At 44.3% G+C, this 27354-nt stretch overlaps 1 protein-coding gene across 8 annotated transcripts in view; it reads right to left on the minus strand.

The window, feature by feature from the left end:
• Positions 1 to 27354, minus strand: part of SIL1 (SIL1 nucleotide exchange factor) — a 324841-nt gene that overhangs the window by 217741 nt on the left and 79746 nt on the right. For 5 of the 8 annotated variants that reach the window (XM_064276851.1, XM_064276819.1, XM_064276822.1 and 2 more), the window contains exons 2-3: positions 19328 to 19442; positions 11766 to 11901 (exon numbers count right to left, since the gene is read on the minus strand). In XM_064276851.1, the coding sequence (XP_064132921.1) occupies positions 11766 to 11901; positions 19328 to 19442 (251 nt within the window). Of the gene's footprint in view, positions 1 to 11765; positions 11902 to 19327; positions 19443 to 21462; positions 21543 to 21760; positions 21870 to 27354 lie in introns of those variants that run through there. The other 3 variants (XM_064276836.1, XM_064276845.1, XM_064276810.1) reach the window with 2 other exon arrangements.

The following is a 27354-nucleotide window of genomic DNA, read 5'->3' on the forward strand; positions in this document are numbered from 1 at the left end:
CTTTAGATCACTCAGTTCCACAGACTTGATTTTTCCCAAATCCCTTTTCTGGCAATGCTAATGTGTTTGTCCTCTCATTCTGACAGATCAGCGGAATACGTGGCTAGACGGATTGGCTTGGAAGTCATTTCTTTGATGCTGGCAGAATTGAAGAATATTCCCCCAGCTATATGCCCCATATCTATCCATCCCTGCCACCCGCCACTCAGCTGCAAATAGAGGCCATTACAGCATGGGAGAAAAGAAGGCAGAGAGGGCAGACAGGGAGAAAAGGAAAGAGAGAATCTCGGAGCATGAAAAACCAGAAACAGAGGAAAAAGAGAGCATTTTGTTCCAACCGAGCCATTACAAAACCTAGGCTTTCACTGACGTACATTAGCAGGGTTAGACGACGCCAGCAACTAGGTGACAAAGACTCAGCATTCCCTTGACCAGTGTTCCTCATACTTCTCCCCACTCACCTTTACCCTCCAAGGTGCACCCCCCAACACACTCCTGTTAATCAAACCTTTCATCTGACTGCAACTATTACTGTCAACTTTATGAAGAAAGAGCCCCTCCATTCTGAAGTTCTATGTCTAACCCCAAAGTATCATCAACTAGCTATTTTGATCAAATACTGAAAGTCGATAAAGCAGACATTCAGGTAGCTAACAGATACGTGATGAAATACTCATGATCATTAGCCATTACAGAAATGAAAATCAAAACTACAATGAGATTCCATCTCACTCCAACAAGGCTGACATTAATCCAAAAAACACAAAATAATAAATATTGGACAGGCTATGGAGAGACTGGAATGCTTAGACACCGCTGGTGGGAATGTAAATGGTACAACCACTTTGCAAATTGATTTGGCGCTTTCTTAAAAAAACTAGAAATAGAATTACCATACGATCCAGCAATCCCACTCCTTGGAATATATCCTAGAGATATATGCACACCCATGTTTATCGCAGCACTGTTTACAATAGTAAAAAGATGGAAGCAACCAAGGTGCCCATCAATGGATGAACGGATAAATAAATTATGGTATATTCACACAATGGAATACTACGGATCAGTAAAGAACAATGATGACTCCGTGCAACATTTCATAAGATGGAGGAATCTGGAACACATTAGGCTGAGTGAAATTAGTTGCAAAAGGACAAATACTGCATAAGACCACTATTATAAGAACTCGAGAAATAGTTTAAACAGAGAAAAAAATATTCCTTGATGGTTACGAGAAGGGGGAGGGAGGAAGGGTAGGAGAAGGGTATTCAGTAATTAGATAGTAGATAAGAACTACTTTAGGTGAAGGGAAAGACAACACAATACAGGCGAGGCCAGCACAACTGGACTAAACTAAAAGCAAAGAAATTTCCTGAATAAACTGAACGCTTCAAAGTCCAGAATAGCAGGGGCAGGGTTTGGGGACCATGGTTTCAGGGGACAGCTAAGTCAATTGGCATAATAAAATCTATTAAGAAAACGTTCTGCATCCCACTTTGGAGAGTGGCACCTGGGCTCTTAAACGCTACCAAGCGGCCATCTAAGATGCATCAATTGGTCTCAACCCACCTGGAGCAAAGGAGAATGAAGAACACCAAAGATACAAGGTAATTATGAGCCCAAGAGATAGAAAGGACCAAATAAACCAGAGACTACATCAGCCTGAGGCCAGAAGAACTAGATGGTGCCTGGCTACAACCGATGACTGTCCTGACAGGGAACACAACAGAGAATCCGTGAGGGAGCAGGAGAACGGTGGGATGCAGACCTCAAATTCTAGGGAAAAGACCAGACTTAATGGTCTGACTGAGACTAGAAGGACCCCGGAGGTCATGGTTCCCAAGCCTTCTGTTGGCCCAAGACAGGAACCATTCCCAAAGCCAACTCTTCAGACAGGGATTGGACTGGACTATGGGATAGAAAATGATACTGGGGAAGAGTGAGCTTCTTGGATCAAGTAGACACATGAGACTATGTAGGCAGTTCCTGTCTGGAAGGGAGATGAGAGAGCAGAGGGGGTCAGAAGCTGGCCAAATGGACACAAAAAGAGAGAGTGGAGGGAAGGAGTGTGTTGTCTCATTCGGGGGAGAGCAATCAGGAGTATATAGCAAGGTGTATATAAATTTTTGTATGACAGACTGACTCGATTCATAAACTTTCACTTAAAGCACAATAAAAATTAATTTAAAAAAACACAACAAAAAAAGAACATAAAAAAATACTGAAAGTTGAAATGCTAACCGTCTTTTGGGAACAATTCCTTCAGCTTCTCCATCTGTGATCTAACCCACTGGGAATGTAAAAGTCAACTAATACCCCTCAAATCACACTGTACACAGGGTCACTTACTCCACTGTGTTTAGGAACATCTGGATCTGCCTCAAGGATCGCTAAGATCTAACCTAGAAAAACAAGACTGGGCAGCTCTAAGCTACATCCTCTCAATATCAGTAACCTCCAAAATTCATATTATAAAGTCTATTTTGTTCCCACATAGACCTCAGAAAGTACTAATGCTTTCAGGCAATGGTCCCACAGTATCTATCTTCAGAAGTAAGAAAGGAAATCCTGGGAAAAGAAATGGGAGCTGAAGCCTCTTCAGTGACTGACCACAGGGTCAAAAGGGACCAAGATAAAATATAACCACTCCTTTATGGGGCACCTTGAGGGCACCATGAAATAATGTACTAGCACAAGAAGGTTTCCCCCAAAAATGTTTGTTTTCTTCTCTTCCCCCAACAATTAGGCTAGTATTACTGGGTCCTAATTCTCCCTCTTCCTTGGAAACTCTATGGGGCAGGTCTACTCTGTCCTATGGGGTGGCTATGAGTCAGAATTGACTCGATGGCACTGGGTTTTGGTTTTTTTGTTTCTTTGTTTAATTCTCCCTCATTTTGGGCCATGAGATACTAGATAGCCTCCTCATCCTTTGTCTAAAAGCCTGACTTGGCAAAACCAGGATGATGGAATGGAAATAAACAAGATGATGTCTATGCAACATTTAGAGCACTTCTAGGGTAGAGGCAGGGGTAGTTTTTTCTCCCCCCTCCTTCCCAGGCAAAAAGAACTTTACAAATACACCATATTACTATTCCATAAAAACTCACCTCTGCCCAGATAAGCTAATTACGGCCATATGTAATCAAATAACAAGCTTTTTAATCCAAAGAAATGGTTTTCTCCTTTCAAACAACTGTATTATACAAACCGTAAACAGACTGTTCTGAGAACTAAAGAAATTAAAATAGAACTCTATCTTTTTTTGCCGAATCAACATACTATAAGAAATAAGGCAAGACTAATGATCTATTACTTTATGAACAATAACGAAACTCCAACATGAACAGAAATACAATCAGCCTGATTAGAGCACAAGCAACAAAAGGGTTACAGAGCCCCCTACACACAAAGCCCTGTTCTATTCAGGTTCTTTTCAGGCTTGCCCAGAAGATCAGTTGGGTGCCAACACCACCCTGACCTTGGGCATTGCTAGGGGCCTCAAAGAGTCCTGATACTCCCTGTCTTCAGAAGAGAGAAGGCTGAAATAGGTTCAGAGGAGCATCCAGGAAAGCTCTCCAGTTACCCACCCTTCTTCCTCACAAAGCCCTATAGGCCAGATAGACAAAGGTCTCCCTCACTCACTCCACACAGTCCCCAGTAGCCTCCTAAATCATCTGCCCATCATTCCTCTGACAGAAGCTATCCCACTATCCACCTATCTACTGTCCAGGGCTCAGACTGCTCAAGAAAGTTACCAAATCTACTAGTCCTGGCCCCCCACAAAGTCAGGTTGTCAAATGTCAAAAGGGCCCTTTCTGATGCTGGATGATGCTTATTTCTCTTCTCTTGAGTGTCCAGGGATCTTCCCAACCGTGGTACTTTCTAACCTTCTTTCCATTCCTCAAGTACCTCAAGGGTGAAAGTCCTCTTCCATCATCCAAGACAGAAGCCCCACCCTCAGCTTGGCTGAGAAACTTGAAGACTTCTAATGGGAACTTCCTCAACTTTCCTGCCTAGCTCACCCACAAAGGTGTTTCCATTTAGCCTCTGATTCTTCTTTCCAAGGCTCATCATATTCATGGGGCCAAGACTTTTCATTTGCCACCTAAACAACTTTGTCCCATCAACAGTCTCCTCTCTGGGATTTTAGATCTCTGTCAAACACTGGTTCCTTTCCCTTCTGCCTTCCAACATACACAAAAGCTCTTTTCACCTAACTTCGATGCCCCTGCCTCTGGGATGCCTTTCCTTCAGGGGCCCTCTTCTGTGCTCTCACAGAGCTAAACAGTCTGTGCCTGTTAGCTGTTTGGGACTCCATAAGCCCAGACAAACAAGCCTCTGTCATGCCCACCAAGATATCAGCATCAAGCACTATACGTGGAACGCTGTAGGAGTTCAACAAATACTAACACGAAATAAACAAGTTTTTTGATCTGGCTATCTCTGAAATTATCATTTTAGTTCTCTTCCACTTACTTCCAAACACCTCAAACCCAGAGGTTCACATCTCCTTTCCTCATTTCTTCATCTCCCACTTATGGCACAGCCCCATAACTATACACTCATAGGTTACACTTACTTTCACATCTTTAAATCTACTGGCCTTTGTCAGTTTTCCTCCATACTGCCTCTACTTCCTTCTTCCCCAACCCTCCCTCATAGAGTAGATGCTGCCCTCCAGCAACATCCTCTACACACACCAGCCTCTGCAACCAGGCAGATGTACTCTCACCTTCAGGTCTTTGTTCATGTCATCCTCCCCTCCATTCATGTTTACTACCCTGTCTTCTTCTCTACCTAGTCAAATATGCCAAAAACCCACTGCCATTGAGTGGATCTGACTCATAGCAGCCCTGTAGGACAGAGGAGAACTGCCTCAAAATGTTTCCAAGGCTGTAAATCATTAAGGAAGCAGACTGTCAAATCTTTCTCCCCAAGAGCAGCTGGTGGATTCGAACTACTGATCTTTCAGTTAGCAACCGAGCACTTAAGCACTGTGCCACCAGCACTCCTAATCAAATATTACCTCCCTACAGATCAATTCCTACCTCCAGTAGGACAAAACTAAGAATGTAAGAGTTTCTGGAAAAGGGTCTTTCATTCCATCTCGAGGCCAGCCCTTGAGAGCTATTCCCAAGCCTGGTTAGTCCTAACTTGGAGATGGCCTGGACTGTCTTAGCCAGCAAAATAAGGCCAGTATGAGAGGAGGAAAAGTCAGGGCTACACAGATTCTCTGAATTAAGGCTAAGTCCTTGGCATGAGGGCTGGAACTCATTTGGCAGCTAGTTTTCTATCATCCCTATTCCGGTCTAAGTTTTCATCTCAGGCAATTTGGGTGTCAAGGCCTTTGAGAGCTGAGGCTCTGCCACTGTGCCAAGTACTCTTGATTAAACCTCACACAGAACAGTTGGATGGAAGCAGAGGAAGGGGAGGAGAAGGGCCTGGGGTGAGTATTAAGCATACAAATGCTTGTTAGAAAGAAGATGGCCAACAGCTGCTCTCCATCACCACCCAAGTCCACAGACTGCAAACTGGACCCAGGCCTGTTCCGTCCGGGTAATGAAGACCAAAGCCCAGGCAAAGATGCTCTGGTGCCAACAGGGAACTCAGCCAGCTGGCCTCAAAGTGGCCTCAGCCTTGGCAGTGACTTCCATGGAAGTCACAGGCCTTCCTGCCCGGTCCTCCACCTGCTGCTTCAGACAAGTGTGGGGTATGGCTGTTAAGGGGCAATGGGCAGCCATCCTGGGAGGCTAGAAAGAAACCTCCACACATCGGCAATGAGTGAGTTCTCTCTGAGATGAAGAGATGTAAATTGTCTGTGTGGAGCCTTCTAGGGCCTTCATGTATTCTAGTCCACTGCTCTTTTTTCTCCCAGTAGAGGATAATTTGAAGCCTCAGAAGACACTGCTCCTACAGGCCTCAAGAAGCCTCGTATCCTGCCATTCCCCAAGTGATGCCCCCTGACAAATTTGTATTTCCAAAGAGCAAAGGATGAAGAATTCAGGGTGAAGAATACTTAACAAAGGCTGGGGAGGCTGTAGGAACAGCAAGATAGGTCAGAAGTACAGGGAGGAGAAGAACAAATGAAGTTCTTAGGAAATCCCAGGGGACTTCAAAAGGAAGTAGCACTGAAGAAAAGTTCTGGTGAACACTTCCCCCTGTGAAGTTGCTGGACGCAGCAACTTGTGTATAAAAAAGGAGACAAACCACCCCCAACACCTACACAAAATCCTCTATCCATCCCCTGACCCATCTTTACAGCACTATGTTTGGACTAAGATGGAAGATCGACAGAGGCCCCGGGCTATCTCCCTCCTCTGGCCATTAGCACTGCCCCACTTTGATGAGACATGGGGGCTTAGGTATGAACTGCCCTTAACTAACCCTCCCCAACTGCTCATGGCCTTCAAGGTGTTTGGTCATGTCTATGTGTGGAGGATGGGATACACGTAGGTCATACTCTTGGGGACCATCCTGGGCAATGAGATGACACATAAGGGAGATCCCTCTAGGCTGAAAAGTGGAGGCTGGGGTGGGGGGGTCACCTGCCTCGCAACCACAGATCCAAGCCAGAAGACACTGGGAGCTTTACCCCTTGGTCCCACTTCATTTACAGCCCCTCCCAAGCTGCAAGGGGACAAAGGGCCCACTGAGACAGTCCTGCAGAATCACCCAGGCCAGAGTCAGGTGCTCCCCTTCAGAGAGATGCCCAGGGCCTGCAGGAAATCAGACTGGTCTCTTAAATACTTGAAATCAGAGTAGTTGGTCTACTATAAATGAGGTTTTTAAAATTCAATTCCCTCCTATTGCTCGTGTAGATCTGAAAATGATCTGACCAGATGGCTGGTGCTCTATAATTCTTGGATTGCTCTCATCAGTTGTTGATGATTTGGTTTTTTTTCCTTTTCCTTCCCAACCTCCCCCTCCCCCATGAACATGTTCCTGCACAGGCTTTCTGCATGCTCCTATCGAGTGGGCTTTTTGTGCTAATGCCAATATTTCAAAGACTCTCACAGCTGCCTGGAAGTCAACTCAGGTCAATAAAGAGTCCCAAGTTTGAGCCTGGCTGTGCTCATAGCCTGGGTCCACGTGGGGCTGACACACAGGTACCGGTGAATGGTCAGTATGAGAAGGCCCTTTGCCCAGGCTGCCTCCTACCCTCACTTCACCTTCAGGTCTCCAAGGAAAGGGAGACAAACCACTTCAGGAACAAAAGTATATTTTTAAAAATGACAAATACAGCCACTTATTGAATACTTCCTATGTGCCAGGCCTTATGCAAAGTACTTTATATGTGTTACTCTTACTTAATTCTCACATCATCTTTGTGAGATAGATATCTTTATTTTCAGATGAGGAAACTAAGGTTCAGAGATTCTAAGCAACCTGACCAAGGCCACACAGCTCAAAAACAGAACTGAGGTGGGGCTGGAGTTCAGCATGAGCAAAATTTGACTAACCACCCCACCAAGATCTCGGAAGTAGAGAGAAAAGACTCTGACCTTGCCATACCCTCCTCTCTGCCCCCAATGAGCCCAAGACACTTCTACCAGGACAACTGAAACACTTCGGTGCCTCTTCTGTCTCTGTATCCTCTGTGAGACTATCAGGTACTGAAGTGCAGGGGTCATGTCCTATTTGCTACCCAGGAAGTCAGTATGACACAGTGGTTAGTAAGCTCTAGCTTTAGAGCCAGAAAAAGCTAGGTTTGAATCTCAACTCTATCACTTACTGGTTGATCGATGTTATGGATTGAATTGTGTCCCCCCCAAAAATGTGTGTCAACTTGGCTAGTCCATGACTCTCAGTATTGTGTGACTGACCACCATTTTGTTACCTGATATGATTTTCCTATGTGTTATAAAACCTACTTCTACAATGTTAATGAGGCAGGATTAGAGGCAGTTATGTGAATAAGGCAGGACTCAATATACAAAATCAGGCAATGTCTTAAGTCAACCTCTTTTGAGGTATAAAAGAGAGAAGCGAGCAGAGAGACAGGGGGACCTCATACCATCAAGAAACAAGAGCCAGGAGAATAGCATGTCCTTTGGACCCAGGGTCCCTGTGCTGAGAAGCTCCACAACAAGGGAAAATTCTTGACAAGGACCTTCCCCCAGAGCTGACAGAGAGAAAAAGCCTTTCCCTGGAACTGTTGCCCTGAATTCAGACTTCTAGCTTCCTAGACTGTGAGAAAATAAACTTCTCATTGTTAAAGCCATCTACTTGTGGTATTTCTGTCATAGCAGTACTAGACAACCAAGACAGCTGGGTAAGTCACTTCTGTCTAAGACTCCCTTTTGTCCGTAAAAACGAGAACAGTTATAGCACCTGCCCTCAAAGGACACCTGGCAGAGTCTATGTTCCATAAATGTGAGTTGTTATCTCTATCTCTGGCCACCAGTGCAGTACATGGCACAAAGCAGGATCTCATAAAACGCCCAGGGAGCAGAAGCCCCACCAAATCTGGCCAAGGTTGGCTTCTGGTAATAAGTACAAAGGCACAAATTCCTGGCGTTCAAGGGTCCTCAGCCCCAGTACAAATTTCTGAGTGGCCTGCCCAGAACCCAAAGGACCTGCCAACAAACTGCTTTCCTCTGCTTGCTTGTGAACAGATGATGCTGAATCTACACTCAGATGCTTGCTGTGCCTCCGTAAGGTGAGGCAGATCCCAAAATAAACCAGAAGAAAGACAGGAAAATCACTTCCAGGAACAAGTGGCTCACAGTGAGGATGCTGGCAGTAATAACAGGCAGGCTAACTCCAGGAGAGTGACCTGCAGCTGCTTCAGGGCTGAATGGCTAGAGCCCAATTCCCACCTGGCCTGGTGGAGACGCCCATGAAGTCATGGGTTAGTCCCCCTGATGTTTCAGGCCACTGCAGGCAGTCTGGAAATCTGCCTTCAAATGAGCCCAGTCTATAGCCAAAACAGCCCATGTTCCCCAGTAGTACCCCCTTGGAGGCTAGAAGACAAGAAAGCTTTGGTCCTGCCTCCAAAGATCTGAGGGGACAGAAGGTACTGAACTAGGGTCAATAACTGTCAACATAAACTAGCTGGTTTGCCATTTTCTCAAAGGTTCTCTACCATGTGCCATGTCCCTGATTCAGAAGCAAGGCATGCTCTGCTAATCCCTTCTGCTCGTGCTTAACTCTACTCCCTCATCAAAATCTCTGTGGAGGGACAGAAGGAAAACAACATTCATGACCATGGAAGTCTCTTCTTCACATCTTTCTCTGTCTTAAGACCAGAGAGGGCAGGAAAGCAACATACTCATGCACCTTCACTGGCATCCAATTCCACAATTGAACTGAAAGGGTGATGTGAGTGGAAATTTACCATTTAAAATCAGGACTGCTATGTACTGAACAATGTCTTAAGGCCAGGAACTGGGCCGAGGGCGCCACATTCACCATCTCATTGAATCGTCATAACAGCCTCTGCAGGAGGCAGGGCAGGACATTTCCATGTCACTGAGGGGGAAACTGAAGAGCAGGAGGTTTCTGTGACTTGCCCAAGATCCCCTAAGCAGCAAAGCTAGGATGTGAAGCCAGGACTGCCTGTGTCAAGTCTGTCCTCTTTACCACTAAACTATACTCTCTATTCACCTACCCATTAAAGAAGTCTCCAGAATAAGCTATGAACCTTTTTACCTCTATATAGCTGTGTTGCAAACTCCCAGGTGGAACTTAGAATGTAGCAAATTAAATATTATACTCTGGTTGAAGGCAAGTGCCTGCCATCCACACATACCACTGAAGTCAATTTCCTAACAATAGACAGGCATACAATAAAACCTTCTCAGTATACATAGAACACACCTCAGACTTACACTAAAGCCTGAGAATATCTTGTCTGCCTCCACTGGTCTCACTCCACAGCACCAGACCCCAAATCATCCTACATCACACGCTGATGCCAGAACAAACCTCTCACCTAACCTCCCCTCACCCACCGGTCCTGCTTTGGGAATGAAGGGTAGGGAAGACAGGGTTTGGGGTGAGGCACGCTTGACTAGAACAAGAATTGCTTTGCCCTCCAAGCTACAGGGCCTGAGTGTTTGTACTCAACTGCAAAGTTGACTAACTGTCCACTGAGATCTCAGGAGTAGGGAGAGAAGGCTTTGGGGCAGCTTCAAGGGAAGTTGGAGCATAAGAGTTTATGAGAGGCCCTTGAGAAACTAGAAGGCATGGGAGGATGTCAACGGCATATCAGGCCCTGGGTTAAATGTAAAAGCCAGTCCTCCACTCCAATTCTCCATGAGGCTCTAAGAGTCCTAAGAGTCCACATGTCCCTTATCACTCAGTTTCTGGCTGTCCCTCTCCACAGATACAGAGAGGGCTCTTCTGCTCAGCCCCACTGCCTAGAGGGCTGGACAAGGGCTCAGTGTCAGACCCTTCAGCCTTGCTCTGTAATGTGGACCCAGGGCCTTGAAGGGTGCTACTGACTCTGCCACAAGAGCAGATGGAGGAGTGGGGACACCAGATGTTGACTTGCATCAGCTCCAGGCACTCACCTGGTTAAAAGTGGTATAAGCTACATTACATAAAAGAAATGGATAAAGTCCATATCTTCCCTTCCATACTCCTAGTAGCCCCTCTAGTTTTAGTCCTCAAAAAACAGGGGCTTAGTTCTCAGGGAAGCTGAAGAAAGGCAGCCAGGAGTTGTATCTGCTGAACCCAGTACCTCTGTTCCTAAAACCTGCCTAATGCCATGAGCTCCCACTTGGCTTCCTTGGTGCTGCATCATACCTCTGTGGCAGCAACTACCCGTATGCAACCCCAGCAGGAGTGCTATTGCTACCAGAAACTTGGCTGGCACAGCAAACGCTGCCCCTGCCAGCACAGCAGCAACAGGGGCAGTGAGGACATGGTGATGATTATTGGCAAGAAGCTGATGACACTACACTATGGCAGCTGCCAGGATTTGCCATTCACTTTGCACAGTGCAGAATGCAAACAGCCTACCCCTGAGAACAGGCCCAGGTGTCAGCATAGTGGGGCTCCAGCAAGGACAGCTGGGACTGGGAAGGGCTAGAGGGAGGAGGGAAGGTCCAGGCTCTGCGGTCAAACTATCGGTGTAGCTGAATGACATAGGACGAGTTACCTAACCTTTCTCAGCCTTAATGTTTTCATCTGAAAATAAAGACACTAGTTCCTACTATTATGAGAACTGAGCAAGATTATACACACCAAGCACTAGCACAGTACCTGCACATGGTAAACACTCCATAACTGCTAACTGTTTTCATGATTATATTAGGCCCATGAAAGGGTCAGAAAGTCATTCCTCCTGAGGATGCCCCATTTAAAAACCAGGCCAGGACCAGCCCACTTTTTGGCACAGGTTCCTTTGACAACAGAACACTCCTGCTTCACACTGGTGCTCAGGACTCTCCCGTGAACAATATTTCAGCGGCACTGAGCCGAGCAGCAGAGCCCAAAATAGCATTTGCAGAGCAAGGCACATGTCACTGCCTCTCCTGTGCTTCAGAAGTGCAAGGAAAGAAAGGTTTCAATCACTTGCTCAGAAAGCACGGCCACCCACCACCTGCCTTCCTTCCAGGGCACTCAGATGCTACAATCTCTGTTCTGCTAGAAAATGAAGGTCCCTGAGCCCTGCAGCAGCCACCACTCTGACGGGCCACACTGCTCCTCTCCAGCAGGCCAGAGAGTGTCGACTCCTTTAAAGCAGCCCTGAGGGGACAAAGGACATATGCAGGCTGAATTCAGAATGTGTTTAACAGGGACAGGGCTGGGACTGGTACCTGGTTGAAGAGCCTGCCACTCATGGGTCGGGTGAAACACCTCCAGGACCTCGGTGTCCAGCTCCTCCTTTGCTTTGGCTTTTCTCTCTGTTTCTTTGGTGGTACTCTTCTCTGGGTTGGTCAGTGCAAACTCCTTCTAAGAAAAGAAAACAGAGGGCACAGCCCACCACAGCTAGGCACCAGGCAAGTGGAAAGAAAATAACCTACGGTGGCATATTCTTTTCCTTCCATACCCCTCTTCTCCTCTTGGACACATGCAATTTCTTTCACAAGGTTAACCTCAGAACCAACATGTGTGACAGAATGTGATTAAATGAACATAGCATATTATTTTGTGTATATAGTACCTTTGTATACGCGTAAGGAAATGGTCCAGAAGGTTCCATACTATCTAGAGGGGATCAAGGGAACATACTAGGGAGAGGGGCTGGCAAAAGGAGACAACAGGGCCTTTAACCTTTTATTTGATATACTACTATAACTGTTTGGTGTTTAAAGCTTATACATATTACTTTTATAATAAAGATACTTATAAAAGAAAGAAACACATCTAAAGAGGAGAGTAAGGCTTCAGATGGCCACCACAGATATGCAAAAGCTGGCAGCTGAGGCCCAACTGATTCCCAAGAAGCCCAGCAGGAAACCGTTAGGGCTTTGGCAACTCCCCAGGGGACCTACAGGGCATAAATGATCTCTTGGGATGTTCCAATCCATAGAGAAACAGGTGCCAGTGGGAAGGTGAGAGCCCAGCTGGTCTGAGGGAGGAAGATGCCCAGGTTGGAAACTGTTTCCTAAACCTGTTTCCCTTCACCCTGTGGAGAGCACGGAGGATTAATGAGACGGTGTCTGTGGAGCACTTTGAGCTCAGGAAACAGAGATGCAAAAGAAATACAAAGTATTATTCATTTTGCTCCTTCCCAGCCTCCCATCCTTCCTGTCCCATTTTTAAACCTGTTCTTGCATAAAAGCAGCAAGGCCTCAAGAAATTGGAACTGGAGGGTTCCAGAGCTCTGGGAAACTACATTTGGGAGAGCAAGGAGGAACCCACACTAGCACACAAGGAGGTTATTTCAGCCCTCCTGCCTCCCCTGTCATCACCTTTCCTCTACCTCCCAATTCTTCCCCTAATAATAATAGGTATATTTTTTGAATTCCTACTAAGGACCCAAACCTGTGCTAGGTATTTTACATAGATCTCATTTTGGTCTCCCAGCAATTGTAACCCTGCATGGGGGTAATAATGCATCTCATTTGAGCAGTGCCCCAGCTCCAGATAGGTACCCCTATGTGCTGGGATCCCTCAGGGTCTCATCTTTAATTAGCTGTCGTAAGAAAGGTTAAGGTGTTAAGGTGTTGATGATGACAGTGTAAAGCCCCTCCAAGAATTTTTGCCTTTTAACAAGAAATAAAGTCATGAAATTCAGATGGCAGAATTTCAGACCTTGTTAAGGACCAGTAAGGACAGTATCTTGGACAAGCAGAGGCCCTCAAATCATGTCACATGTAATGAGAGGCACTGACTACAGCAGTGTTTAATACTCAAGCTCTACATCAGATAACCCCAAATTTGAATCCCAGTTTCTTGTAACTGAGAAAATTACTTAACTTTCTAAGCCTCGGTTCCTACATTTATGAAGTAGAAATAATAGCAGTATCTAACTCATTCATTAGATGAGGTTCTACAATGTCAAACAGCAGCCCTAGGTACATGGTAGCCACTACTATCACTACTTGCAGAGGCAATCAATCATAGCACAGGGTCCAGGTCACATGAGTCCGTGCTATGACATCCAAGACTGACTGTACAACACGGCATCGTTCAGGCAGGTTCAGGTTGGGGTGGTGGCCACCAGTGCAGCTTGATCCCTCAAACCTTTCCCACCCCTTCAACTTGAAATTTGATAAATCTGAGCTCAAAAGAAACCTAGGAACAGAAGAGCAGGTGTGCTCATGAGCCTGAAGAGAAGAGACTGGCAGGAGGCATCCTACATTCTGAGGACATGGATGTCAAGGACTTCCAATATTTGAGTTCCTGAGGGCAGCCACTATATTAGTAGTCTCTTTCACCACTGTACCCTCACACCTGGGATAGGGCTCAGCTTTATAATTCTTAACAAATGTGGTGAATGAACGTTCCCTCCTACAAGGTTGTCTTCTGGATGCCTTAGACTAAGGCAAGCCCAAGGTACTGAGTCTGCTGGAGGCTAGACACTAGCCCACATCCCACAACAAAGACTGCCTTGTAGGCTAAGTACCTGGAGTTTATGTATTACAGGCCCACTAATGCTGGTCAGCCCCTGCTAGAAGCTCTACCACACACAAGACCATGGAACTAAGAGAATGTTAATAAAATTTGCCTTAGAGGTATGTTGATCCAGTGCCTTCAGGGACCAGGCAGGGATGGATGTAAATGAGTGAAGTGGGCCAGGTGTAAAACAACAGGGAGTGGTGGGGACTGGGGGAACTGGAGCCCTCCTGCCTTGACTAAGGAAAGCAGCTGCTATGTAGCTGGCTCACCACTGCCATGCAGACATTCAATTTTAAGAAAACAAAAATCAAGATTTCTATGTGAAATTTTCTTATTTTTAGAACACTAAAAGGGCCAAACTAAACATATCTAAACTTCAAATTGCAACTCTTGCTTTAGCCAGGTAACTCCTGGCAGGTGCAGTTGTATGCAAGCAGTCAAACTATCATTATCAAAAGAAGCAGAAAGAGACAAAGGGAACAGAGATGATGGGAACATGGCAGGAAACCCATGAAAATCTAGGCAAGGGTTAGCATTCATTTTGACAACTGGGGGCTGAAAAAGCTTTTTTTTTCCTAGATTTCTTTAACAAGGTTAACAGGAAAGATTCAAAAGGAAGAATTAGAACAATGAGACTGGTGGACTACTGAGGCACAGTGCCCTTAAACCACTTAGATTCCAAGCTATAGGGGGCAAAACATTTGTAACAATCCTGTCATTGCTCAAAAATGTTTTTTGAGAAGTTTCCTGAATAAACTGAACACTTCAAAGGCCAGTATAGCAGGGGCAGGGTCAACTGGCATAATAAAATCTATTAAGAAAACATTCTGCATCCCACTTTGCAGAGTGGCATCTGTGATCTTAAACATTAAGCAAGCAGCCATCTAAGATGCATCAATTGGATTCAACCCACCTGGAGCAAAGAATAAAGAACACCAAAGACACAAGGTAATTATGAGCCCAAGAGACAGAAAAAGCCACATAAACCACATACTAAATCAGCCTGAGACCAGAAGAAGGTGCCTGGCTACAACTGATCACTGCCCTGACAGGGAATACAACAGAGAGCCCCTGAAGGAGTAGGAGAGCAGTAGGATGCAGACCTCAAATTCTCGTAAAAAGACCAGACTTAATGCTGTGACTGAGACTTAGAAGGACCCGGGAGGTCATGGTCCCCAGAACTTCTATTAGCCCAACACAGGAACTATTCCCAAATAGACTGGACTATAGGATAGAAAACAATACTGGTGAGGAGTGAGCTTCTTGGCTCAAGTTAGACACATGAGACTATGTGGGCAGCTCCTGTCTGGATGGGAGATGAGAGGGCAGAAGGGTCAGAAGCTGGCCAAATAGACACAAAAATAGAGAGTGGAGAGGAGCATGCTGTCTCATTAGGGGGAGAGCAACTAAGAGTATATAGCAAGGTATACATAAATTTTTGTATGAGAGACTGACTTGATTTGTAAACTTTCACTTAAAGCACAATAAAAATTTTAAAAATAAAAAAAAAGTTTCTGAGCTTTCTCCTGGTATCATCTTTGAATCAGATTTTAAGCCACACACACACAGAAAGCCATTATTTTACAGTAAACCAGTTGCCGTGAAGTCAATTCCAACTCATAGAGACTCCATCTGTGTCAGAGTAGAACTGTGCTCCATAATGCTTTCTTTCAATGGCTGATGCTTCTGAAGTAGATTACTAAACCTTTCTTCCAAGGCACCTCTAGGTGGACTCAAACCTCCAACCTTTTGGTTAGTATGGGTGACACAAATTCCATGCTCCCCTGTCTACCCAGCCCACCCTAGTCATCAGATCTGGCTGTGAGCGCCCTTAGGCTGCCCAAATCACATCCAGCCAGCCATATGAACTTATCATAGGCTGAAGAGTTTACCATTTATTAAGCCCTTACAATATACCAAAACCCTTGTGGCACAGTGGTTCAGTGCTAACCAAAAGGCCTGCAGTCTGAATTTACCAGGCACTCATTTTTTTTTTTTTTTTTCCTTAGAAGCCCTGTGAGGCAGTTCTACTCTGTCCTTTAGGGTCACTATGAGTTGGACTTGACTTGATGGCAACAGGTTTGTTTTTTGTTTTTCTTTTTCTATATACCAGGCGGAGCCCTGGTGGTGTACTGGTTTAGAGTTTGGCTGCTACTAAAGGTCAACAGTTTGAATCCACCAGCTGCTCCTTGGAAACCCTGTGGGGCAGTTCTACTCCATCCTTTAGGGTCACTATGAGTCAGAATAGACTCAATGACAACAGGTTTGGTTTTGGTTAATATACCAGGTAGAGCCCTGGTAGTGTGGTTAAGAGCTGCTAACCAAAAGATCGGTAGTTCAAATTCACCCGCTGCTGCTCAGAAACCCTATGGGGCAGTTCTACTCTGTTCTATAGAGTCACTATGAGTCAGAATCAACTCAACAACAATGGGTTGTTTTTTTTTTTTGGCGTTATACACCAGACACTGGGCTAAAGTGCCTCCCATGCGTGCGTGCCTCAACTCATCCTAGTCTCACCTGTGAAGTATGTAATATTATTCCCATTTTATAGGTGAAGACGGATATTGGGCCTGTTCAAAAACCACACTGCTAAGAATAGCAGCAGAGATTTCAGTCCAGGCCTGCTTGGCTCCAAAACCCATGTATAAATTCTGACACGTTTGTGTTTCTGTTTTTGGGCATACAGACTAATGGTAGTGCCCTGGATGCTGACGGAATGAAGCTGGGACAACGAGAGCACATTAGCACATTTAGCAGCACATCTCCCTCTCCAAACAAAGACTTTCATAAGAAAGGTGAAAAACCACAGTCCCAGAGAAGGGACAAGGAAGACCAGCCTCTCTATGTCTGGGCAATATCCTGAACAGGAGGGCAAGACAAAAAAGTGAGAAAGGCAGGCCAGTCCTTGGTCAGCTCTGAAGTAATCCCATACTTTGGTGCCTTCCTAGCTGGCTTTGAGAAGAGCTCCCTCCCCTCCTGGATCCCCAGCACTTTCTTCTTCCCACCACCATCACTCTAAGTACCAGTTTCCTCTCAACTGACTGGCAAGAAAACCCAGCTAAGGTGTTAGCTGACAACAGCTTACCATGTCACACTTCCTGAATGAGAGATTCTTAAAGACCAAAGCCTTCAAGATCCAAGAGAATGAATGAATCCCTAATGGCGGGCTGACAGACAGAGGCGTACTGCAGAGGTCTCCTGCCTGACACCACCCCAAAATAAACCAAAGAAGCAGTCAACTCTTTACTAAAAGTAATAGTTGACATTTATTGACCACTCATTGACCATACTGTGCCAGTCCCAATTTTAGGTGCTCACATATACAATCACATTTAATCGGCACTAAAACGTTAAGAGGGAAGTACCATCCCTGTTTTACAGATGAGGAAATAAAGCTCAGATATGGTTAATATCTTGCCAAATAGGTGGCAAAATGGGTTTATGCAGGGCTTATGCTCCTTCCACTGGGAAGACTCCACTCCTTCCCTCCTCTTTGAAGGCCAGTACCACACAATCCTCACTCCTCCTAAGATGTGGCATCCCAGGAAGTACATCCCAGGGAGGGAGGATAGTACCCTGATATGCAGCCAACTTCTCCTGGGTAGCCATCAACCTACACAAATGCCTTAGGGGAGGACAATTCCGGGTCACCAGGAGTATTTGCCTGGACCCCAGGCTCTGGAGAATGGATCATAAGCCTCCTTCCTATCCCTACACGTTTTCCCTGTTGTGAAGGTGGCTGGCTTTCGAAATTTGGATTTTAAATGCCATCAGGGCAGCAGTTTTTATGGTATGAGAGAAAAGATCCTTCGACTCCTACTTGTGCTTAGCACATGATGAAAGATTATGACAAATGGATACAGCTTAGGAACAGACGTAAGGATAAAAGCAGCTTCTGTTGATGAAAGTCAGTATTAACATTTTTTCTGAGACTAGACTCAATAGAGCTAATATAAATGGGCCAGAATAATTATGGCTCTGAAAGCTCATCTATTTAGTTGGACTATTATCCAAAAGGGACTTACTAACACACGGTCCTTAAGTAAATTCATCAGCACGCTTTTGTTAATTGTGCATCTGCTAAAGCTCATGATGGAGAGCACAGAGTTTCTCATGAGCTGGAGGTTGGAGAGGGGACACAGCTCTGATTCTCCCTTGAGACTCTTGGGTACCTTTCTGGGTCATTCCACAGCTAGACCATGCAAGAGGCTATCTCAACCTCATGCTGTGACCAGTCCCACCCTTGGAGGCCACAGGGATCACATTCTCAGCATCCTTAAGAAGAGGCCAAAAAAAGGCATCAACAGGATCTTAGTCAGAGAACACTAAAAGCTCAAAAAGGAATCGTGACTCCCAACTGTACGTTCTCTCCTGCTCCACAAAGTGGGGAAAAAGGCAGAGAGAAAACAAATGACTTCAGAGGGAAGGCGGAAGCTTGCCACAAGCTAGAGGTGAACCTCAGCTGAGCTGGATTGTTATTAAATTCATCACAACTGTCATTTGCACTTCAAGGGCCTCCTGCTCCAAAGCCTCCAGTGCTTTATCCAACATTTAGTGGGAGCCCTGGGGGTTGGGAAAGGTGGCCAGGGGAGGGTGAGACTGTCAAAGAGCTGACAGGGCTTCTCAAGGGAGGGAGAAGGGAGGGCATGGAGCTGGTCAAGGACAGGCTGTTGCTAGAACAAGCTGGGGCAACAGGTCTAGGAGCCTAGGCCAAGCGCAGCAGGGCGTTTTAGGGTGTTCTGCTCCTGCCTGTGGCAATGACAGAAGCCCTGAGCAATGAGGTCTGAGTTAATGAAGAGAAGCCTGGAAAGAATAGGCAGAAAATGGTAGAGGTGGGTGGAAGACAAACATACAGTCTGAGGGAAGTACAGGAAGAGGGGAGCAGAGGAAGAAGCAGAGTGTTGCTGGGGATTAGTGCTCACCACAAGGCAATCAACCTCTAGGGAGAATCCTGACCTCCCACCTGTGCCAAAAACTGGCAGTGTGATTTTGGCCAAGTTACTTAATGTCTATGAGTCTTAGTCTCCTCCTTTAGAAAATGAGGATAATAATTGTAGCTGCCTACTTCGTAGGGTTGTGGGAGGATTAAATGAGAATATATATAAAGTACTTAATACAGTGCTTGGTAAACGGTAAGCTGATGATGATGACAATGATAAACTGTGCCAGGAAATTTTGCCACATTCCCAGTGCTGGCCACATTTCTATAAGAGGAAAAAATAAATGCCCACCCCACTCCCACAGCAACCTTGGTGACACCGAGGCTTTCTCTGACCCCATTAGGGAATCCTCCCACGTGCAATACAATACTTACAGGGTTCTGATGGCTGAGGCAGAAGGTAAACCAAGAGCCCATCAGCAATCCGAACAGCATGCCCAGAGGAGCCATTCTGGAAGGGGGCAGGCCCTGGGGAGTCACAGTTAGAGACCTGAGGAGTGCAAACACAGAAAACAGAGGGTCAATGGGAAGCTGCAGCCTGGTCCCGTAGCATCACGATTCTCATGATGTCACCCATTTGAGAGACTTAAGACATTTTCTGCATAGAGGTATCACAGGTCTTCTACCACAGGGGTAGAGAAATCTGAAGTAAGCTTCCATCTTCCACAAGGAGTCTAGCCACCTGAAGAGGGATATGCCCTTGTTTGGAACTCTACAGCCAATCAGAACTGTGAACTGTAACAGCCCAGTCCCTTCTTTCGTCATCATCAACTTGTTAGGTTGTGGGCAGTGGTGTCAGCTATGTTGGTCAGAGAGGGAAACTGACGAATTGATCTGCATGTGAATAAACATGGGCCCAAATACACTTAAGTCTTTATAACCATCTGCTTTTAAATTATACCCACTGTCATGTTTGAAGATAGATGCCATCGGTGCCTCCTAAACCAGTCAGGTTCAACATTTCCAAGCCACAAAGCCTTTCACATTACCTTTCAGTCTCTCACATGTATCTGGAACCGTGCCAGAAGTTTCTTGGGGAGGGGAGATAATTTTTGTAAGCATTCTCTGAGAATGATGCCAAACTTTGGGTCCAGAACAGTCTCTACTTGCCCTAGCTGCTTTGAAAACCAAAGTGCAGCCCCAATTAGCTGTTAAAACTAAAATGCCACAAGAATGCATTAAGTAACTTTGCTCATTAAAGCAACTGCAAAGACTAAAAGAACCACTAAATTTAATTTGCTATGAGTTTTATAATCTGTGATAAAGATCACATGGTATTTATTTTGTATTCAGAATCTTACAAAGACCTAAAATGCAACATTCATCTGACCTGGTGTAAAATGGTGGGAGTAGTAGCATCAGAACCTGTCTAACTTCAGCCGGGATAATGCAAATCAAGGTCAGCCCAAGGCTGAGCCCTGTGAGGTGGAGGTGAGACATACCTCCATCCTCCAACCTTTTTACCAATTCTGACATGAGCTGTCCCTCCCATGGCACTCTCTACTTCTTTGCTAGGTTCGATAATCTGTTGCAGTGGCCACACAGAACTCACAGACCATAAGTAACAGGCTACAACTCAGGATCAAGAAGCATGTAGGCAAAGTCTCCCTTCTTCAGTGCAGGACAGCTCTCTAGGCTCCTCTCATCCCACTGAGAACAGGCTCCTCTTGGCCCTACCATCTGTCACCACCAACTCTGCCATACAGCCCCTTCCAGACCTGTTGCTGCTGGCTCTGCCACTGGGACCATTCCAGGACTGTCACCACCTTCAGTTTACAACTCTTTTAGGAGGTTCCTTCCCTCCTTTCTCTGCTTCTTCTCTCTTCTTTCTGCTACTCTCTGTCGCTAAAACCTCTGTGAGGTTGGCTGCTTATATCTACAAACTCCTCACCAATTTCAAGGCATGGCCCTCCCACCAGGGCCAGGAACTGACCAATCCCATCTTGGTAGGCCACAGATACTTCATTTGCATAGGAGGCTACAGACATTTCATTTACATAGTCCACAGTCACTTCATCTGCACAGTTTATTGATCAATCTCTGCAAGGTGCATACCAATCACAGGGCAGGCTACAGCCCAGGGCCAGGCAAAAAGTAGCAAACCATCCTTGTTTACAGCTCACCCAGGAAATATCAATCAACCTGGACAAAAGTAACAAACCCTCTGAGTAGAAAACTAAGGCAAAGGTAAGTCCATGGGGCTTAGGCGGAAAATCTCTCAAAATGTTTTTCCAAAGAACCAAGGCAAAAGCCCATATAAAGGAACTCGTTTCATCACGTCTGGTAATGTGAACGTGTAAGTGAATTTAGGGAAGGAGGGAAGGGATCTAAGGGGAGGGAGGAGCAAGATATCCATAACGGAAGTCACCTAAACCAGGAGTTGGGTCACCGTAACCATGGTTCCAATTTTTCCAGTGTCCTAGGGTGTGATCTTGGCCTAGAGACATCATAGCTCTGAGGCGCAGTCATAGCAGCATAGTTAAAAGCACGGGCTTTAAAGTCAGACTTACATTTGAGTCCCAGCTCCAACAATGATTAGGTGGGTGGCACTGAGCAAGTTATTACCCTCTCTGTGTCTCAGTTTCTTCATCTGTTAGAAAAAAATGGGGGGGAGGGGGCAGAGCCAAGATGGTGGAATAGACAGACGCTTCCGGTGAGCCCTCTTTACAACAAAGACCCGAAAAAACAAGTGAAACCAGTATATTTGTGACAAGCTGGGAGCCCTGAGCATCAAAGGCAAGCTTAGGCAACGAACTGAGGGGCAGGGGGAGGAAGAGACCGTTCAGAAGTGGAAAGGAGTTACTGGACCTGAATCATGGGGAGCCCTCAGGCAACATTCCCAGAGCTGCGGCGGCAGGCTGGTACTAGCAATCAGCGGCAGTTTCTTCAGGCAGAAGCAGCCAGCCATACAGCCTACTCACACTTCCGGAACCTGAGAAGAATGGCCCACTCGGGAAAAGCTAATAAGTACTTGCGTATATTTTAACACACCCCCCGCCACCCCGCCCAAGCCGGCTTCAGCGGCTGAATCCCTGGGCCTGAGATAGACCCTGGTGAGCACCTACAGCCATCCTCCCGGCCTTAGGGAAGGAAAAAATTTGCAACTTGGGGGAAAAGATAATTTGCTAGCTCCATTAACCAGGGGAGCTCAGGACAGAAGCGGCTCCTGTCCAGGCATAAACTGTCCACGGACCTTGAGCACCTTTCCCTTCTGCATGGACCTGTGTGGGCCTATTTCGGGAGAATAGGCCCTTGTGGGCAAACTCCAACCATTTCAGCTGTGCCGTAAAGAAGTGAGTGTTTGACGTTTGACATTGCTTTGCCTATTAAACAAGGTCCTCACCTACCCACATCAGGGATCTAAGGACTGGTAGCTCCACTAAGGTCACCCAGCCACCCACGACAGGGGTCCAAAGATAACTGGTGCCTCCCAGTCCTTACAACCAAAAAATTTGGGCGCCTATTGTCCCTCTGTAGAACCCACCCACCAGCACGCTCTAGGAAACAGAGATGCATTTTCCTCAGAGACACCTGGGGGTCAGTTCTCAGCCCCCTGCCTTGTTCAGAGAGTGACACCCCGCTGCAATCAGATACCGGTGTATATGCCAATCACCCCTGCCCCTCTAAGGCTGTAGGACAGAGCCTGTACCACACACTTGGTGATCAGCTACCTGGAAACCTGAGCTGAATTCATACAAGAAAACTGAATGGACTCCTAGCCTGACATACCTGATAACAGCTCTAGCCAGCTGGGGAGAGGATACCAGAGCTCCAAAGGTGAAAATAATCAAGCTAGCTCACTCAAGCAACCCATAGGGATATACCAAAACAAAACAAGGCAAGAAGCTACGATACAGTAAGCAAGCATAAACAAATACAGTAACTTATAGATGGCTCAGAGACAACAGTCAATATCAAGTCACATAAAGAAACAGACCTTGATCACCTCAACAGGCTCTCAAAACAAAGAATCCAGGGATCTTCTAGATGAAAGTGCATTCCTGGAATTACCAAAGCCAGAACACAAAAGTTTAACATACAGAACCCTTCAAGACATCAGGAAGGAAATGAGGCAATACGCAGAACAAGCCAAGGAACACAAAGATAAAGCAACTGAACAGATTAGAAAGATTATTCAAGAACCTACAAATGACTGGAGTACCAGAAGAGGGAGGGATAACAGAAAATACACAGAAAATTGTTGAAGATTTGTTGGTAGTAAACTTCCGTGATACTCTGAAAGATGAGGATATATCTATTCAAGATGCTCATAGAACTCCACATAAGGTAGATGTGAAAAGAAAGTCACCAAGACATATTATAATCAAACTCGCCAAAACCAAAGATAAAGAGAGAATTATAAGAGCAGCAAAGGGATAAACAAAAAGTCACCTACAAAGGAGAGCCAATAATAAGCTCGGACTACTCAGCAGAAACCATGCAGGCAAGAAGGCAACGGGATGACATATTTTAAAAACCGAAGGAAAAAAATTGCCTGCCAAGATTCATATATCCAGCAAAACTGCCTCTTAAATATGAAGGTGAAATTAAGACATTTCCAGATAAACACAAATTTAGGGAATTAGTAAAAACCAAACCAAAACAACAAGAAATAATAAAGGGAATTCCTTGGTTAGAAAATCAATAATATCAGGTATCAACCCAAGAGAACACTGGGCAGAGCAACCAGAAGTCAACCCAGACAGGGAAATCCAAAAAAACAAAGCAAGATTATAAACAAACAAAAAAAGCCCAAAACAGCATAACAGCGATGTAATCATATAAAAGAAGACAACATTAAAATAATAAAGAGGGACCAAGAAATGTAATCACACACCTTCCAGATGGACAGGAAGATACAGCGATACAAAGAAATAAAATTAGGTTTAAATTTAGAAAAATAGGGGTAAATAATAAGGTAACCACAAAGGAGACAAACTACCCTACTCATCAAAATAAAATACGAGGGAAAAATACAGACTCAGCAGAAACAAAATCAACAACAACAAATATGAGCAAAGGACAATAGATAAAGAAAATCTACTCAGCACATAAAATCAAGTGGGAAAAAGACACTGTCAACAACACACAAAAACAGACATCAAAATGATAGCACTAAATTCACACATATCCATAATTACCCTGAATGTAAATGCACTAAATACACCAATAAAGAGACAGAGAGTGGCAGAATGGATTAAAAAACATGATCCATCTATATGCTGCCTACAAGAGACACACCTTAGACTCAGAGACACAAACAAACTAAAACTCAAAGGATGGAAAAAAATATATCAAGCAAACAACAATCAAAAAAGAGCAGGAGTGGCAATATTAATTTCTGACAAAAGAGACTTTAAAGTTAAATCCATCAGAAAGGACGAGGAAGGACACTATATAATGATTAAAGGGACAATACACCAAGAAGATATAACCATATTAAATATTTATGCACCCAATGACAGGGCTGCAAGATACATAAAACAAGCTCTATCAGCACTGGAAAGTGAGATAGACAGCTCCAAAATAATAGTAGGAAACTTTAACATACCACTTTCAGTGAAGGAGAGGACCTCCAGAAAGAAGCTCAATAAAGACACGGAGGATCTAAATGCCACAGTCAACCAACTTGACCTCGTAGACATATTCAGAACACTCTACCCAACAGCAACCAAGTATACTTTCTTTTCTAGTGCACATGGAACATTCTCTAGAATACACCACATATTAGGTCATAAAGCAAGCCTTAGCAGAATCCAAAACACTGAAATATTACAGAGCATCTTCTCTGACCATAAGGCCATAAAAGTGGAAATCAACAACAGGAAAAGCAGGGAAAAGAAATCAAACACTTGGAAACTGAACAATACCCTGCTCAAAAAAGACTGGATTATAGAAGACATTAAGGATGGAATAAAGAAATTCATAGAATCCAATGAGAACGAAAACACTTCCTATCAGGACCTTTGGGACACAGCAAAAGCGGTGCTCAGAGGCCAATTTATACCAGTAAATGCACACATCCAAAAAGAAGAAAGGGCCAAAATCAAAGAGTTATCCCTACAACTTGAACAAATAGAAAGAGGGGAACAAAAGAAACCCACAGGCACCAGAAGAAAACAAATAATAAAAAGCAGAGCTAAACTAAATGAAATAGAAAACAGAAAAACAATTGAAAGAATTAACAAGACCAAAAGCTAGTTTTCTGAAAAAATTGATAAACCACTGGCCAAAATGACAAAAGAAAAACAGAAGAGGAAGCAAATAACCCTAATAAGAAATGAGATGGGCGATATTACAACAGACCCAACTGAAATCAAAAGAATCATATCAGATTAGTATGAAAAACTATACTCAAATTTGAAAACCTAGAAGAAATAGATGAATTCCTAGAAACACACTACCTACCTAAACTAACACAAACAGAGGTAGAACAACTAAATAGACCCATAACAAGAGATTGAAAAGGTAATCAAAAAACTCCCAACAAAAAAAGCCCTGGTCCTGATGGCTTCACTGCAGAGTTCTACCAAACTTTCAGAGAAGAGTTAACACCACTACTACTACAGGTATTTCAGAGCATAGAAAAGGACGGAATACTACCAAACTCATTCTATAAAGCCACCATATCCCTGATACCAAAACCAGGTAAAGACACCATAGGAAAAGAAAATTACAGAACAATATCCCTCATGAATATAGATGCAAAAATCCTCAACAAAACTCTAGCCAATAGAATTCAACAACATATTCAAAAAAATAATCCACCATGACCAAGTGGGATTCACACCAGGTATGCAGGGATGGTTCAACATTAGAAAAACAATTAATGTAATCCACCACAAAAATAAAACAAAAGACAAGAATCACATGATTTTATCAATTAATGCAGAAAAGGCATTTGACAAAGTTGAACACCCATTCATGATAAAACCTCTCAGCAAAATAGGAATAGAAGGAAAATTCCTCAACATAATAAAGGGCATTTATACAAAGCCAACAGCCAACATCACCCTAAATGGAGAGAGCCTGAAAGCATTCCCACTGAGATCAGGAACCCGACAAGGATGTCCTTTATCACCACTCTTATTCAACATTGTGCTGGAAGTCCTAGCCAGAGCAATCAGGCTAGATAAACAATTCAAGGGCATCCAGATTGGCAAGGAAGCAGTAAAAGTATCTCTATTTGCAGATGACATGGTCTTATACACAGAAAACCCTAAGGAATCCCCCAGAAAACTACTGAAACTAATAGAGTTCAGCAGAGTATCGGGATACAAGATAAACACACAAAAATCAGTTGGATTCCTCTACACCAACAAAAAGAACATCGAAGAGGAAATCACCAAATCAATGCCATTTACAGTAGCCCCCAAGAAGATAAAATACTTGGGAATAGATCTTACCAGAGATGTAAAAGACTTACACGAAGAAAACTACAGTACACTTCTGCAAGAAACCAAAAGAGACTTACGTAAGTGGAAAAACATACCTTGCTCATGGATAGGAAGACTTAACATTGTGAAAATGTCTATTCTACTAAAAGCGATCTATACATTTAATGCAATTCCGATCCAAACTCCAATGACATTCTTTAATGAGATGGAGAAACAAATCACCAACTTTATATGGAACGGAAAGAGGCCCCGGATAAATAAGGCATTACTGAAAAAGAAGAACAAAGTGGGAGGCCTTACTTTACCTGATTTTACAACCTATTATACCACCACAGTAGTCAAAACAGGCTGGTACTGGTACAACAACAGATACATGGACCAATGGAACAAAGTTGAGAATACACACATAAATCCATCCACATATGAGCAGCTGATATTTGACAAAGGCCCCAAAACAGTTAAATGGGGAAAAGACAGTCTTTTTAACAAATGGTGCTGGCATAACTGGATATCCATCTGCAAAAAAAATGAAAAAAGACCACTCCATGCACAAAAACTAACTCACTCCATGCACAAAAACTAACTCAAAATGGATTAAAGACCTAAATATAACATCTAAAATGATAAAGATCATGGAAGAAAAAATGGGGACAACGTTAGGAGCCCTCATACATGGCATAAACAATATACAAAACATTACAAAGACTGCAGAAGAAAAACTAGATAACTGGGAGCTCCTAAAAATCAAACACCTATGCTTATCCAAAGACTTCACCAAAAGAGTAAAAAGACTACCTACAGACTGGGAAAAAGTTTTTAGCTGTGACATTTCTGATCAGCGCCTGATCTCTAAAATCTACATAATACTGCAAAAACTCAACTGCAAAAAGACAAATAACCCAATTAAAAAATGAGCAGAAGATATGAATAGACACTTCACTAAAGAAGACATTCAGGTAGCTAACAGATATATGAGGAAATGTTCACGATCATTAGCCATTAGAG

The sequence above is a fragment of the Loxodonta africana genome, chromosome 2 (genome assembly GCF_030014295.1).
Source record: "Loxodonta africana isolate mLoxAfr1 chromosome 2, mLoxAfr1.hap2, whole genome shotgun sequence".
Classification (NCBI taxonomy): Eukaryota; Metazoa; Chordata; class Mammalia; order Proboscidea; family Elephantidae; genus Loxodonta; species Loxodonta africana.